This window comes from Mustela nigripes, chromosome 2, assembly GCF_022355385.1.
Source record: "Mustela nigripes isolate SB6536 chromosome 2, MUSNIG.SB6536, whole genome shotgun sequence".
NCBI classification, from domain to species: domain Eukaryota; kingdom Metazoa; phylum Chordata; class Mammalia; order Carnivora; family Mustelidae; genus Mustela; species Mustela nigripes.
Genome location: NC_081558.1, coordinates 139,125,759 through 139,141,483, shown reverse-complemented (window position 1 = coordinate 139,141,483; position 15,725 = coordinate 139,125,759). Strand labels below are relative to the sequence as shown.

Sequence of the window (15,725 nt, the reverse complement as noted above, 5' to 3'; positions counted from 1 at the left end):
GTAGAAAATACACGTGGGAAAAGGGGATTGTAAGTGTGCTAGCCAGAAAAAGCAGTATGGTTATGACTGAGCTGAACAGTCTAGGCTTCTGAGAAGCTGAGAAGAGGAAACCTGGAATGTTATATCAGCAGAAATGAGGAGGCATGCAAGTTCCACAGAGGAAGCAACGTTTTTCTAAGAAATGAGCTCTAAAATATTATTTTTTTTTTATAAAAGGGGCCTCCTCGAAAGGATTTTTCAGTCATTGACCAATGTATTAAATAGGACCTTCAGTTTTACAGCAGGTGATGCAATCTTTGGGACGATAACCACAGTCCAGTTACAATGACCCAGTGAGAGACTGAAGTGATACAGCTCCAACACACGGCCTTCTGGTCATCCAAACTGTTACACCCAACGGAGTGTATCGATGGAACATCCCTTAGAAGCTCATTTAGCCTTTCATTCATTCTTGGATTCAACAAATACTTGTTGAGGACTTTACTGTGTGTTTGGCACTATTCTCAGTGTTAGAGACACAGCTGTAAACCCTCCATAAAATATGTCATTATTTGATAATTGGAGCAGAGATTAAAAGATGGTCTAGTTGATGCCATGTGCACAAAAAAAGTAGGGATTTTCACAAATGAGTAGAGGAATAATGGTGTTGGAAGCAACAAGGAGTGAGGGTAGTTTTGAGTGTTTCTTCCAATGCTGAGGTAGTTGACATTTGGAATAATGAACACCATCTGCTTTGGAATAATGAACACCATCTGCTTGAGAAGGTACAGGGGACACGTGCCCCAGGAAAAACCAGGCTTCTCTAAGACAAGGACGGATGGAGTATTCTGTGCAGTGGATGAGGTTATAAGATTATTTGCCCACCATAGAAGTGTATGGATTAGAGGGGAGGAGGCAGTGGTTGGGCCAGGAAAGGGTAAGCTTCAGAGCATTGTGGGAGAGATGACAGGTAGAGCCCATAACTTGGCAGTGACCATGGATGATCAAAGTGTGAGTTTGGGAAGATTCAACTGCCTACAAAGTTGACAAAAGAGTGAGTCCCAGCAGAATCCTGGTAGAGTGATGCTCCTTTGAATGGTTGGCAATACTTTGACTAAATGCCAGGCAATGTGCATTTTACCTCGTTGGATGCTAGGTACTTTTATTTTCCTACAGATATTCTTGAGCTTTATACTTGGACATGATTAAATTCCTCAGAAATGGTTTGATCCTTCTGGACCTTGCTTTTATAACTTGTTAGAGGGGCTAGGGTAGTGCTCAGTCTAGGGACAATTATTCTCCACTGCTGAGGCAAGACCTACTGGGTGAATCTTGAGGTGCCCATCTGATCTCTAGAGATTTTGTCCTGTACAGCTTTCTCCTCTTTAGGACCCTCTCCTTGGTGTCCTCGAACTCTCAGCTCCTTCTCAACTCAGGCAGTCCCTTGGGCTCCAGTTGAGTTTCCCTTCCCTGTGTTGTAGCCTGGAAATGCTTAAGGCAATAAGCTGGGACATTTATAGGGCTTAAATTATTTGTTTACCATCTCAGAGCAATCACTCTCTTTTATGCCTGATGTCCAGTGTCATGCACATATATTTTGCCCATCATTTGTTGTTGCAGCAGAAAGGTGAATCCAGTCCCTCTCACTCATCTTGCCTGGAAGTGGAAGGCATGGGCACTGTTCATTCTCCCGCAGTTATTTCTAAAATTCAGACGGATTAAAAATCATTGCTGTAAAAATGCTATAAAAAATGCATTGATGGTACTTCCATGACGATCTTCACCTAAAACAAGTACAGACTTACTATAATGACGAAAATTATCATTTTTTAAAGATTTTATTTATTTATTTGACAGAGAGAGACACAGCAAGAGAGGGAACACAAGCAGGGGAAGTGGGAGAGGGTGAAGCAGGCTCCCCACTGAGCAGGGAGTCTTATGTGGGGCTCCATCCCAGGACCCTGGGATCATGACCTGAGCCAAAGGCAGATGCTTAATGACTAAGCAACCCCAGTGCCCGGCAAATTATAATTTTTTATACATGAAATCATAGCATCTAATACCCTGTCCCCTTTGCTAGATTGTGAGCTCCCAGGAGGGAGCAGGCTCAAGTCTTCCCCATGTTCCTAGTATCTTTACATAATAGAGACTCAATTAATCTGTGTTAATGGCAAGGAGGAGGACATGAAATATATCTTCTGCTTATCTAATTGATCACTTTCCTTTGTATTAAATTGGAAGTAACACATCTCAGAAAGTTTATTGTAAATTCCTTAAATATGTTTAGTAGAAGAAAACTGCATTTTTCAATAGTATTCATAGAGCCTTAAGAATTAAAGACACTTTCTGACATCCAAGTGACCTAAATTCTTTCTTCCTAATGTAACTGAGGTTTAGTCCATTTGCCTTGTCTTCTGGGGTGCCACCACAATTACTCATCTTCATGCTTAGAATCATAGGATACTAATTTTTAAGCGATCTTAAGGAATCCCTTGATTTTTGGCATGAATCATTCAAAGTCAGGAGTAAATCTTTTTTGCTAAGAGTAGTAACTGAGCTAAATATGGCAATTACAGAATGACTTCCTTGGCAATTCATTCTTCCACCTGGCAAGACTTATCCATCTATCTACAGAATGACGTTTAGATAAGTTTTTTTATCATTTACATAAGTGATCCATTCATTCAACTGACACTTTCTGATCATTGACATTTTCAAAGCATTTGTAAATAAATTCTGGTTTTCTTTCTAATCCATGAACCAGTTGTAGGTTGCCATATGCAAATAGATTATTACAGGGGGTGGGATGGTCTTTTGCACATATTTATACATGAATTTAGAAAATTATAATCATCATGTTTCCATTTCATTAACTGCCTAGGCCTATCAGAATTATGTTAAAAAGAATGGTGAAGAAAAATTACTTCCTGGACTTGACCTAAACCACAAACAATTATTCTTCTTGAACTTTGCCCAGGTATTGTATCTTTCTTGATTGATAGATACGAAAATCATTTTGAGTTACAATTTCATAGTTAGTTAGATATTGCATGCTGAGTTTTCTTGTTTTAATCAGTTGTGGCAGAGCATTTGACGTGACTGACTTTTACTGTTTATAAAACACTATCAGCTCATATTAATGGTAATTATGTTCTTGGTTGCCTATCACTGAACATTATTTGAAGAGTAAATGGTTGAGAAATGCAGAATTCCAATTTAATTTTCGTACACAAATACTCTTTGACGGAACCCAAGCACACTAAGTTCCTTTTTCTGTTCCTATCCCTAGGTGTGGTGTGGCACCTACAGGCCAGAGTATGCTGTCAACTCCATTAAAACAGATGTTCACAGTCCAGGGAATTTCAGGTGCGTGGATTTGAGCAGCAGTCCAACTGTTCCGACATTTGATTCCATTACTTCCACATTCCGAAATTAGCTTTTTGTAACTCTGACTGTAAAATTTGGAAAACCAGGGTTTTTTTTTGTTTGTTTGTTTTTCCTTTTGAGGGTCACGGATAGGATCAACAGAACACAGCAGGATAAATGTCATGTTTACATAGGCAGAACCTTGACTGCTCTTAGCCTCAGAATGTACGTGACCTATGCTTCATGCTTGATGGATTCCAACAAAGATGTTGCCTGAGAATAGTGGCCCTATTTAAAGCTAGCACAAAGACATTTTTAAGAGCCTATGAAAAGTTGAGGCCTAGCACCAATGAGTAGCCTTTCCAAAGAAAGATTTCCGTTCAATGTATAAAGAGAAACATGGTTTTTTTTTTTTTTTAAGATTATTTATTTATTTATTTGACAGACAGAGATCACAAATAGGCAGAGAGGCAGGCAGAGAGAGAGGAGGAAGCAGGCTCCCTGCTGAGCAGAGAGCCCGGGGGCTCGATTGCAGGACCCAGGGATCATGACCAGGGCTGAAGGCAGAGGCTTTAACCCACTGAGCCACCAGGTGTCCCAAGAGAAATGTGGTTTAATTAGAGGTTGTCCAACATAACATAGTTATCCCCAGAACTCCAGAAGAGAGTACGTTGAAGCAGAGAGGTCAGAGGACAGCCCATCAAGGATGCTGGAGAGAAATGCTCTGTAGAGTGAAAGGTTGAGTTTGAAGAGATCTGAAGTCCTTTGGAGATGAGAAAATCTAAGAGAGCATTGTATCGAAAGAGAATCACTCTAACCATTGTTCCAGTGTTAAATCCTGGATCCCCGTGTATCCAATTTAGGACTGAATTATTAATGCTCCCCCTTCCCACATAATATTAACATTTCATCACTGATTTACTGATCAACAATACTTCTCAGGCAGGAATTCTAAAAAAACAAACTTAAAATTTCGTGGAGTGGTTTGGAAAACAGTTTGAGAATAAAAGAGAATTAATGGGCTGAGTTTTAAAAGCCCTTCCTAAAATGAATGTACACATACTGCCTGGATCATTCACTCCTGGGGAAAAACCACATTCAATTATGAAACAATAAAAGAGCACATTTACAAATTAAAGAGTTTACTCAGCCTGTTCTAGTATCACCATCGTAATCACCATCATTTAGAATTTGCCTTAACCGTTCTTTCAAATTTCATTCATTCAACAACTGCTTATTGTACGCCCATTAAGTATGTGATCCAAGGTAAATTCAGTCTTGCTAGAAAAGTCAAATTAACTTCTTTTTAGATAATGAGCAGCAAAAGTCACTGGATTAATTCCCATTGCAGTTTATCTAAGTAACTTTTTGTTTTCATTTTTAGAAGTTGTCTTTTTCCTTACTGAAGTCTTCAGATGAGAAAATAGGGGAATCTCATTCTGAAGCACAGAGGGCAATTTTTATAAGCTCACATAAACCATGATCACAGTCTAATTGGTCAGAGCTCTTCCCTTTATAGCCTCATGAGCTAAAGCATATATATGTGCAAAAACCTAATGAGTGTAAGTAATATTATTATAATACCTGGTACATCCTGAGAGAATGGGGCTTGCAGATTGGAAGTTTTTGATAACTAAAACTTGTCCCTTGAGTATTAACATTTTTACCTTAACCGCTGTATTAAAATTTCTCTGTTTAAAATACATTTTCTGCCTTATTGCTTTATTAACACTGTATCCTGAACAAAACCTACCATTTTTTTCTTAATGACACAGACTATTGCTATGACTATTAGTTGGCATTTTAGTATTTATTAGCTTAGAGAGATCCTCAAAAGCTAGACTGTGGAGAGCTATTTATTTCTACACTAAAGAGCCACCAGTAGGGATATGGTGATGCTTTTTTGACTTTTCATTTTGGCTTTTTATTAGGGTTTTCCTGTTTGTTTGTTTCTTCCCTCGTTCTCTTTTCTGTTACTATATAGCCTGCCTTTTGCCATCCTATTCCTTCATTCTGATTAGCTCAGGAGGCAGATCCTTATAATTGAATGGTGGAAGAAAAATGAATGCAAGCTTTGAAGTAAGAAACACTTGAGTTCCACCCATGGCTCTGCCATTTATAAGTTGTTATTTAACCTCTGCGTCTCACTTTCTAGATATTTTACATTAGGATTATCCTGCAAGTTAAGAGCGTTAGTGTTAATATAGAAAAAATATTTATTATATATAAGTTTGAAAATTAGAGCTAGGATTGTTTTTAGATAAGAAAGGTCTGAACAGGGGCACGTGGGTAGCTCAGTGGCTTAAAGCCTCTGCCTTCGGCTCAGGTCATGATCTCAGGGTCCTGGGATGGAGCCCCACATTGGGCTCTCTGCTTAGTGGGGAGCCTGCTTTCTCCTCTCTCTCTGCCTGCCTCTGCCTACTTGTGATCTCTGTCTGTCAAATAAATAAATAAAATCTTAAAAAAAAAAAAAAAAAAGGTCTGAACAGAATAAGAATCCCCAGGAGTAAACATATGGAGTTTGCAACAGTTTTTATTACCTGAGAGTCAGGGGATTTTTGTGCCCATTTCTTACGTCTGGATAATTCAGAATGTCAGTAACTGATCACTGATTAAATGATATATAGGTAAATATGTAACTGTTTTCTACCCTCAGTTTTAAACTGAAAACAACTATATTATAAATACATAAAATTTGCTCTCTGTAAAAATACCTATTATTTTATTATAAAATATGTAAAATTATTCGCGGCTTTATTTATAACATTCTTTGTTCTGGTGCAAGAGATGCCTCTGATTATTTTTTGTTTATTGTATGAAAAGTATGTGTTGTTTTTTAAAAAGGGTAAATGGAATGCCAACCTTTTGTCAAGGAAATTATTATTTTCTCTGGAGGTAAAGGGATTTCCTTGGCAAAAGGTTGAGGTTACATTTAGTTTTGGAAACAGGCTGCTTCCTGGCTGTACAAAGTAAAACATATTTTTTAAAGAGCCTTAAAATCTAATAGACGCTGAATTGCTATTGAGAAATTGTGCATAGTGGCTTGTGTAGAAACATTTCTGAAGTAGAGAGAGATTTTGTAACCTTGTGCCTGAATACCACAGTATGAAAACAGAGGGCAAATTATACTCGACATAAAGCTGAATCTCTAAAACCACTTGTTAGGTCTGAGCTGTAATTGTTTTATTCCTCCTAAAGTCTTATGTACTTCAGATAAACTTCTAAAACTTTAGTGTTTAAAATAAAAACATTTCTCCTTGATGTGCTAGAAATTGAACTCACAATTTAAATGACTTCTTTTTGGAAATTCAGTTTCTGTTCGCTGTCCCCACTTGGAATGGTTATTGTGCTCATATGGGCCATCTAATCTACAGATGTGTCTCTAAAGTTATCCAGATGTAATACTTCTCAACAGTATATAAGGGTCTGATACATTTTTTAAAGCATGTCCAAAGGGACAAAGTGATACCAATGTATACTAAATAGTAAAAGTAGTGCTCATTTAGATGCTTAAGTTGCTCAATATTATCTTCCATTCAGAATAAAAGGGGACTTCATAGAACTAACACCACTAATAAAACAAGATATTTTTTCCACAGCTTAAGTTCTAGTACTTGTAAGATATTCTTTCTGGTGTGTTATGTAGACATATTCTGGTAATATGGTGATTCTGTTCCCTGTTATTCCATTAGTTAGTATGTGTATGCTAAATCTTCTCTTTGAAATACTAATGTTTCCTCTATTTGCCTTAAATATTAACATTGTCTCTGATATTTTGTAAATGTTAATCTTCAGATCACATCTGGGAATCCACTCAGGCATTTGTTTCTTTGTGAATTTATAGTGGAGCATGTGCTGATCAATGGGACCTTCCTTTAACAAAATCATGAAAAACAGGGATAAAGATTGGATAGTATATTTATGAATGCAGCTAGTTAACCTTGTAACCAAGTCATTCATTTAAAAGAAGTAACAAAGGGTTGTCAGAAGACCAATTAATTGCAAAAAGCTCCTTCAGTAATTTAAAAATCCAGTTAAGTATAATCAGGAGTAGTCTTCTTGGTCAGCTGAAGTTCAGCTCCATATCCCTTAGATGTTTTTAAAACAAGTGATTATTTGCCAAGGGAATAAACAACAACAGTACAATAAAACATTTTATATAATAAAGTCAAAATTTCAAGTAAATCACTTTAAGAAATAACCAATAAAAGTCATTTATCTTTTGTTATTATAAACACAAACACTGTACAGTTTTCATATAGCATGAAATTCATGGAAGTCTTTTATGTAATATTAATGAAATATGACCCCACTCTTAAGATAAGGGATTCATTTGATTAATAATGTATCCACTTTCTGAAATAGATTATTTATGTCATCCACCCAAAGAATTAATGTAAACAATAAGACATTAATCAGAATCCTAGGAAGGTCAGTGAAGTCCTGGTACATGGTTGACCTAATTATTCAGCACCAAGTGATCTTAGGTGAAGCCTTTGGATGGAAAGAGAAGAGCTGGAACGGAGATGGAGAGGTCAGTGTGCATTAGGTTGAGTGTTGCTACATGGCTAACAGCCGTGGGTGCTTTGTGAAGACATCCCTTCTTAGAGGTGTGTGGGTTGTTTTGTTTTTTTCCATTCCCCTCATTTTTTTTTAACAAATGTAGAATTAAATCATGGGTTTGGACATTTTACTGCAGTACTTGTCCCCATATGATTATATCTAAGATACAATCCTTTAAAAAAAAAAAAAGTTTAATAAAATGAAAACAGAAAAGAGCTTTTCTTCCAGTATGTAGATCCCAGATGCTTTCCCTGTCCATCAAGGAGCTTATTGCTCCATTTGAGGAACAAGTCAGACTGCCGTGATGATTGTCACTCAGCCAGCACATAGGGCTTCCTGAAGTGGGAAGGGGATTGAATTAAAAGAAACAAGGTTTCTCTCTGTCTCAGAGTCCATGAGTCTAGAAACTTAACAGACTAAAGACCAATACAAATTCCTGATATTTAAAAATCTTTTTATTCCTTGGGGTGCCTGGCTGGCTCAGTTGGTAGTACGTGGGACTCTTGATCTTGGGGTTGTGAGTTCAAGCCCCATGTTGGGTTTAGAGATTACTAAAAATAAAAAAGTCTTTTTGTTCCTACATATATATGACCACTTTTGACCAAGCATCAAGTGAATTTGTTCTTGGGCTTTCAGATATAAGAAATGACACATCATCATCATCATCATCATCATCATCATTATTATAGCAAATTAATTCAATCTCCAAGCTCCCACCCTAAGCTTGGAGGTAAGACATTTCAGTAGTTTTCAGTGTGTTCCTTTTTAGGGTTGTGTGGGAATCCGAAGACCCAGAAACTAGGGAATTAGCCTCCAGTTATCTCCAGCCTGCCATGGCCCTGCTGATATCTCTGCAGTTCAAGGGCTTCATCTGAAGTCAGGCAGCTTCATTTCCTTCTGGTGGTCATGGGCAAGGGCCTCAGGAACCACTGCCCTTGAAGTTCAGTCTGCCCCATATTACTCGCCATCCTCTCAGAGGTCTTCTCAGGGCCCTGCTCACAGTGGGAAGCATGTCTTTGTCATTCATACAACCCACCATTCTGGGCCCCTCCTCACCTTTGGGGGGGGTCTGTCTTCTCCATCTCAGGGGGATTAAGAGATCTGGCCCCCACCCCACCTCAACACTCCCGTACCAGGAAGACTCCTGTTAATCTTTAGGACTCCTATAGGAGTACTAAAAAAATAAAATAAAATAATAAATAAATAAATAACCATGCAACCAAAAAGTTTACATTCTCCCTGAAGGATAGGGGAGTTGTGATATTGGGAATGGAGAGATGGTTGATGTGGTGAAGTCTGACTTTTAGAAATTAGATACAGATTGGTCTTTCCTGGAATGGGGATAAAGAAAAGAAATGTTTGCTTTTTCTCATGGTTGGTCCATAGTAGCAAATAAACACAAAAATGCTAAGCAGTGTTTTTCTTCGTAATGTCCTATTCCTCCTATATCTGTAATCACCATGACCAGCTGACAGGCTCGTTTCTTCAGGAAGTATGTGCTGAGTCCTACAATACACAAAGCACTGTGTGAGGCTTTGCGTGGAGGGCAGCAGGGAGCCAGAGATGCACAGGATTTTGCTCTCCGATTACAGTGTAAGCTGATGTCACAAAGTCAAGAAGGAGAACAAATCACTGTGAACTGATAGGGCTACTGCTGGTGAGAGGAACTAATTAGGACATTCTTTGAAGAAAGCCTTTGCGAAGAGGCAAGAAAGCTGAGAAGGAGTAGATCATGGAGTCATTTGGCAGTAATTTCCAGGGTATTGGTCCGTAGGAACAGAAGACCCTGAAGAGGGAAAGAAATGGCTGGTTTGATGGCTGGAAAGTAGGTCCGTGTAGTTTGAGCCTGATGAGAAACAGGAAGAGAAACATACTATGAGGAGGCCGAGAAGGTAGGCTGGAACCATCAGAACATTGGAGACCATAGAGAGGAGTTGAATTTCATTCAAGCCCTTAGAAATTTTTAAGTAAGGGAATTAGGGAATCTGACCTAAACTTTAGAGATCATTCTGCTGTGTGGAGAATGGGTCAGAGGAGATAAGATTGCCAAGATTTATACTTAGCACACCTGCCATGTATGGAGAGCTCAGTAATTAGAACATACTCTCCTGTCCCTTGCCCAAGGTCTTCCCACCACTCTCGTCTATTTGCCTCCCTGTCCTTCCTCTCAACCCAAGGTGGGTGTGGTGGGATGGTCCCAGCTGAAAGAGAAGGAAGGGAGCTGGTTGGGGTTTATGGGAAAACATGACTTCTGCATCATTGTACTGACCTCTCTCTCCTCTCAAATGCTGCTTGGTGCCGACAGTGGGTCAGTCAGTGTTGTTTTTGCCCATTGAGGTCAGAGATAAGAAGATGTTGACTTTTTGCCAGCCCTTTCCAGTTAACTCAGGCTGAATCCAGTTTCTGGTACCTATGAAGTTCTTTTGGAAAAAAAAAGAAAAGAAAAGAATGATCTTCCTTACTAGATCAGATCAACAAATATCTATTTAAAGTCTATTATATTTATCATGTGAGCCCTCCAAGATGTACTGAAAAATCGTGATGTTATTTTTGACCAAACTCCTCTTCTAATAACTGCAATTCTGAATATCAACTATTCACTTATTTTACAACATGCATAGGGTGTTTCTAAATTAACTCCCCCATGACAACAGTAAGATGCAGGTTACTATTATATGCATCCTACAGGAAAGGAAACTGAAGCACAGAGGCACTAAATAAATACAACTCATAACCAGGCTTCAAGCCACACAGTCTTCAAAATCTGTGCTCCTGTACGTTGTTGCCTGTCCATTTAAAAATTCTGTTAATGAGTAGAATGTTTTTTTTTTTCCTCTCAGGCTGTAAATTTCAAATTCCCTTGATAGGCCTACATGAAGAAATTCTGTAGAGCTCCTACATGGCATAGGCCTAAGTATCAAATGCTGACAATGACTTTTTTTTGTTTCACAGGATTATTGGGACTTTGCAGAACTCCCCCGAGTTTTCAGAGGCCTTCCACTGCCGCAAGAATTCATACATGAATCCAGAAAAGAAATGCCGAGTTTGGTGATCTTCAGAAAAAGCGGTGTGGCCCTTGGCTAGATTCTGTGGCCAACACCACAGAAATGGGGAACTCTATCCACAGAGGTCATTGTAATTACATGGGGTTAGTTCACAGAGATGACAGAGCATCATATTAGAAATGAAGTTAGGTTATTCTGGAAAAGGTGTGGAGAGAGGAGGGGGGGTCCGGTGTCTATCAAATCAATCACTTTTCACTGTGTAAATAATGCTTGATCTCTGAAGATATTACCATTCATTTCTGTTTTTCATATGATCTGCCAGTTTGAAAACAGTGTTTAACACTCGATGTAGACTGGGATTTCTAATCAAAGGGAAGTTAAAGAGATTGAAGCATACAGTTGGCTCCAACAGCACAGTTGTGACATGAGGGTTAAAAGCACATTGCCTAACTACTTATCTTTACTTTTATTTGCAATATTTCGCTCCTACAGAACTCTTCCAAAGAATTCTTATACATCTTGGGGCCTTGGGACTTAAAGTAATTTTTAAACCAATTTTGCCAATCATCAGTTATTCATTCTGAGATCATTTTATTTTAAGCTACTCTTAGGGCTAAAATGAATGTCTGAAACTGGTTTTCATTGTACCTGCTTTCACCAATACTGAGATTCTTGGGGCTCCCTGCAATTTTCTAAGCAATTTCTTGTTCTCTCTAGCTCTCTCTCTCTCAAAACTTGATCTTTTTAAGAGATTTGTAGTAATGTATAAATAATAATTTTTATATTTAATTATTAACTACATTTATGACTAAGTAATTATTATTATAAGTAATCATGGAATACTGACGTTTCAGACAGATGAATAGTTATGGACCAAGATCTGTAAAGTGATGTACACAGGAAGATTTGGGACTTTTTAAACTTATCAATCATATTGATCAAAAGCTTTAAGCACAAACTCTGGGTTAAAAATTGTCATTGGACAGTTGTCTAAAGCGGGATTTTCAAAATAAACTCTGTTCCTGAGGGCTATGATAAAAGGACAACACTGCGTCTGTGGAGCTCTGCATCTTCTTATCTTTTCAGGTGTGTCATCTGATGGAAATATTTTGATAATAAATTGAAATTATAAGCCCATTATTCACCAAGCCTGTTGTGCCAGCTGTCTAGCTTTGGAAAGTGCATTTCTTAATATAGATGGGAGGCTTCCCCACCTCACACAGACTGCTTCTGAAACCCTAACTCACATAGAGTTCGGGGAGGACACTGTCTAGTCCCTGACAGGAATTTATCTCTTGAGGCTTTTATCTCCTTCTCTTTCCCTGTCCTTTTGTCTCGTTTGGTTAATTTCATTACTTGATTAATAGTTTACAAAAGAGGCATTTTCCCCTTTTTTCCTAAAAAAATGAAAATGAGGGAACTACTCTTCAAAATATGTTTTGTGTTTTTGCTTCTTGAAAAATGCCCATTTACCTTTTTTAAAAGTTATGAAAATATAGTGTATCCACAAAAGTTTCATTAAACATGAGTTACAGCTCAGTGAACTTTCTCTGGCTGAACACAGCCCTGCAACCAGCACCTTTAAGAAACAAAACATTACTAGTGCCTTAGTCCTTAGTACTTCCAACCACCACTTCCTTCCTCCAAGGACAACTACTGTCCTGACTCCTAATTTCATACATTAGTTTTAATCGATGAGCATGTGTTCTTTTGTATCTGGCTTCTTTCACTCAGTGTTACATTTTGAGATTCATCTGTATTGTTGCATTCGACTATGGGTTTCTCAGTGTCATTACTCAATACTATCCTATTGTGTGGTTATTCGTCCATTCCGTTGTTGATAGGCATGTGAGAAGCTTCTGGTTTGGGGCTGTTACAAATGGTGCAGTTATGAGCCTACATACTTGCACTTACCTATCTTTCTTAACTTGAGATTTTAATGAGCTCATTTCCACAAATATTTCATCAACTTATTATAAATATTGAAAATACAGTTTTAAACTAGACACGGATAGCTTTATCTTTTTCTTATATCACTGCTACCATTATTATGGATAATTCAGATTCTACTTATGGATATATTTCCTTAAAGAAACTGAAAACACAAGTAAGATTGGTGGTTAGAGCAATAGGAGTGTCCAGTTCTGAAATAAACAACTGTCTTTGAATCATTTAGTTTCTATCCTGTCAGAGCAGCTGAAGAACAACTAGTATAAATTACGAAAAGATACTAAGTTCCCCCACTCTTTAAAACGTCTGTCTCCCATCCTTTATGGAAGGACTTGAGTGAAATTTTCTGGGGAAAAAAGAAAGAAAAGGCCTTTCTAATGCCTGGATCTCCTGTGTCTAGAAATGTCAGATTTCCTGGGACTAAGGGGTACACCCAAGTGAAAAGACCAATACCTACCCCCTCCCTCACACGTGAGGATATTACTAACTGTATATGGCATCGTTGTTGAGTTGTGTGGGTCTCTCAATGAGTTCCAATCACCTGGAGTTGTTCCACTACGTGAGGCCTATTTGTAATCTCACACATAAATCTAGTTCATCGTGGCTGAATTCTGGTCAAGAAGAGAGTTGAGAAGCTGAGACACAAAGGGTTGCGAGCCAATATAACTCAGGAATGAGCAGAGAAAGAAGTTCTCATTGGTAAGGAATCTGCCTCCATGCTGCAGTGTCCATGTGGGTTCTGGATGTGAGGTGGAAACGATGCCATCCTGGGAGAAGAGTCTTCTAGTATTAGCTGCCATTAATGACAAAGTGACCTTGGGCATTTGATCCCTTCTCTTGGGCCTTTGCTTTTCCCACATGAAATAAAAGAAGATTCTATCAGTAGTTCTCAACAAGAGGAGAATGTGTACAGTACTTCCTTGCTCGTAACCTGTCCCCCAGTGAAGAACCAATGTATAAGATAATTTCAGAACTCTCGTGTAATTGCCTGAGTCTAGTTAGACCACATTGTATCTCAAAGACAAGTACTAAAGTGTGATCTCATTTGGGTCCATGCTGTTCTTACTAGTTTTCTCTAAAGCCTTTATTATTCCTGTTGTCACAGAGGGAATTCTCAAAGTAGAAAATACCTGTTAGTTTGGAAAGAAGACTCCCCCCCCCCCGACCCCGTCAAAGATGGAAAATCTGAAAGTTTATCAGTTCCAGTCTCAAAAATACAAAATAAAAACAAACATTTTTCATAGTATTGCTTTTCTGCCTATTTGCCTATTCCAGCCTCCCCTTGAAAAATGTTATGGCCAAAATGGAGCTTTTGTCCCTGCCATCTTACGCTTCCTGCAGGCTTCATTTAAAAATGAAGGATATAAACTATTTCACCAATGTTCTCTTGCATATACCACTGCATTCTTCCAAACATACCATGCTTTTCTGGTCTGATTTCTTTGCAAAAGTTCAGTGAAAAGGTTTCCAAGTGTTACAGAGTCAGAGGCATAACCAGATGATGACTTAGGTAGAAACACAAGTTGTCTTTGTGTACCATCCCTGGGCTGAATGAAGGATTGGACTTGATTAATCAGGTGAAGAGAGGAGCCACCTGTGACTGTTGTCAAAGTGGCACGTGTATATTGCATTCTAATCTCTTCTTTAACAATGTCTTAATTTTAACTCCTTTGTATTTTGCATTTCCTCTAAAACGTGAGAAATACTACTGTTATTTTCCACTTTGTAGCCAAACTACTGTGCTTCTATTTTGTTGTTCAACAAAGCAGATCCTCTAGACTGTGCAGGAGAAGCCTGGCAGAAAAATGAGCATAGACTCTTGCCAGAAATAATGATGGGCTCTCGGCTTGAACAGTGCGGGAAGACTGGAAGTCTAGCAATTGTGACCAAGTTTTATATTTCTGAATTTCCTTCCTCCCGAGAAACTAATGATACTTTTTTCAGGTGTCAGACGTGTTAACATCTGTTAACTCCTATAAATGCACTTGGTTGTCATCTCTGCTCTGATCATATCAAATTATAATGCAACTGAAAAGTTTTCTCTGTATGCAGGAAGACAAAAATGGGACCAAGTACAGTATCCAGATTATCTATTTACCTTGGTGTAAATCTTTCAAAACACATGCTATCAATGCTCTGTGTCTCCTGAAATTCGTCATCAAAGAGGCGATGCTAAGATGTTTATGGCAGCTCTACCTTTAATATCAAAGCAATAGGAAGGAAAAAGTGAAATAGGAGAAAATGTTTAGATTTGTTCAAAGAAAACATGAAGAGGATGCAATGTTAGAAATACATTATCATTTCAATTATGTTAAAATATTGTTGCATAGAAAAGAGTTGGAAGAATATGTGCCAGAAATTAATAGGGAATATCTTAGTGGTAGTATTATAGGTGATTCTTATTTCCTTTTTCCTCTGTATTTTACATATTTCTCTAAGGTAAAAACCTTACACCTTAAAAGTCACCTAAAAAAAAAATGTTACTTGGAAGATAAGAAGAAATAAGGGAGAGAAGTTGGAAGGGAGAGGAAAAAAGAAACCAAATTCCTTTGAATTTAAGATGTGTTCATTTATTTAAGAAACTATCCAGTTTGGTACTCAGGCAACTTAGACCCAAGGAATGCAGTGAAGTAGATTTTGGTCAGGAGCCTCCTTCCCCGACAATAAGCCAGATCTGTTTCCCAAGGTGGCTTTGATACACACCGCTTGACACAGAGCAAGGGAATTTTCAGACCTTCCACTGACTGTGCTCAGAATGGCTCCCTGAGAACAAACCATGTGCTTCAGAGATTTTTGGGTCTTTACTCCCCCTGAGGATGCTAATGTTGGCATTCTCTCCCACTGGGTCTGCCGCCATACAAC

At 38.3% G+C, this 15,725-nt stretch overlaps 1 protein-coding gene across 4 annotated transcripts in view; it reads left to right on the top strand.

Moving 5' to 3' along the window:
• Positions 1-12,053, top strand: part of MME (membrane metalloendopeptidase) — a 97,402-nt gene extending 85,349 nt beyond the window's left edge. For all 4 annotated transcript variants that reach the window (XM_059391703.1, XM_059391705.1, XM_059391704.1 and 1 more), the window contains exons 21-23: positions 2,861-2,956; positions 3,269-3,345; positions 10,861-12,053. In XM_059391703.1, the coding sequence (XP_059247686.1) occupies positions 2,861-2,956; positions 3,269-3,345; positions 10,861-10,960 (273 nt within the window). In that variant the 3' untranslated portion in view covers positions 10,961-12,053. The remainder of the gene's footprint in view (positions 1-2,860; positions 2,957-3,268; positions 3,346-10,860) is intronic.
• The last annotated feature ends 3,672 nt before the right edge of the window (positions 12,054-15,725 follow it).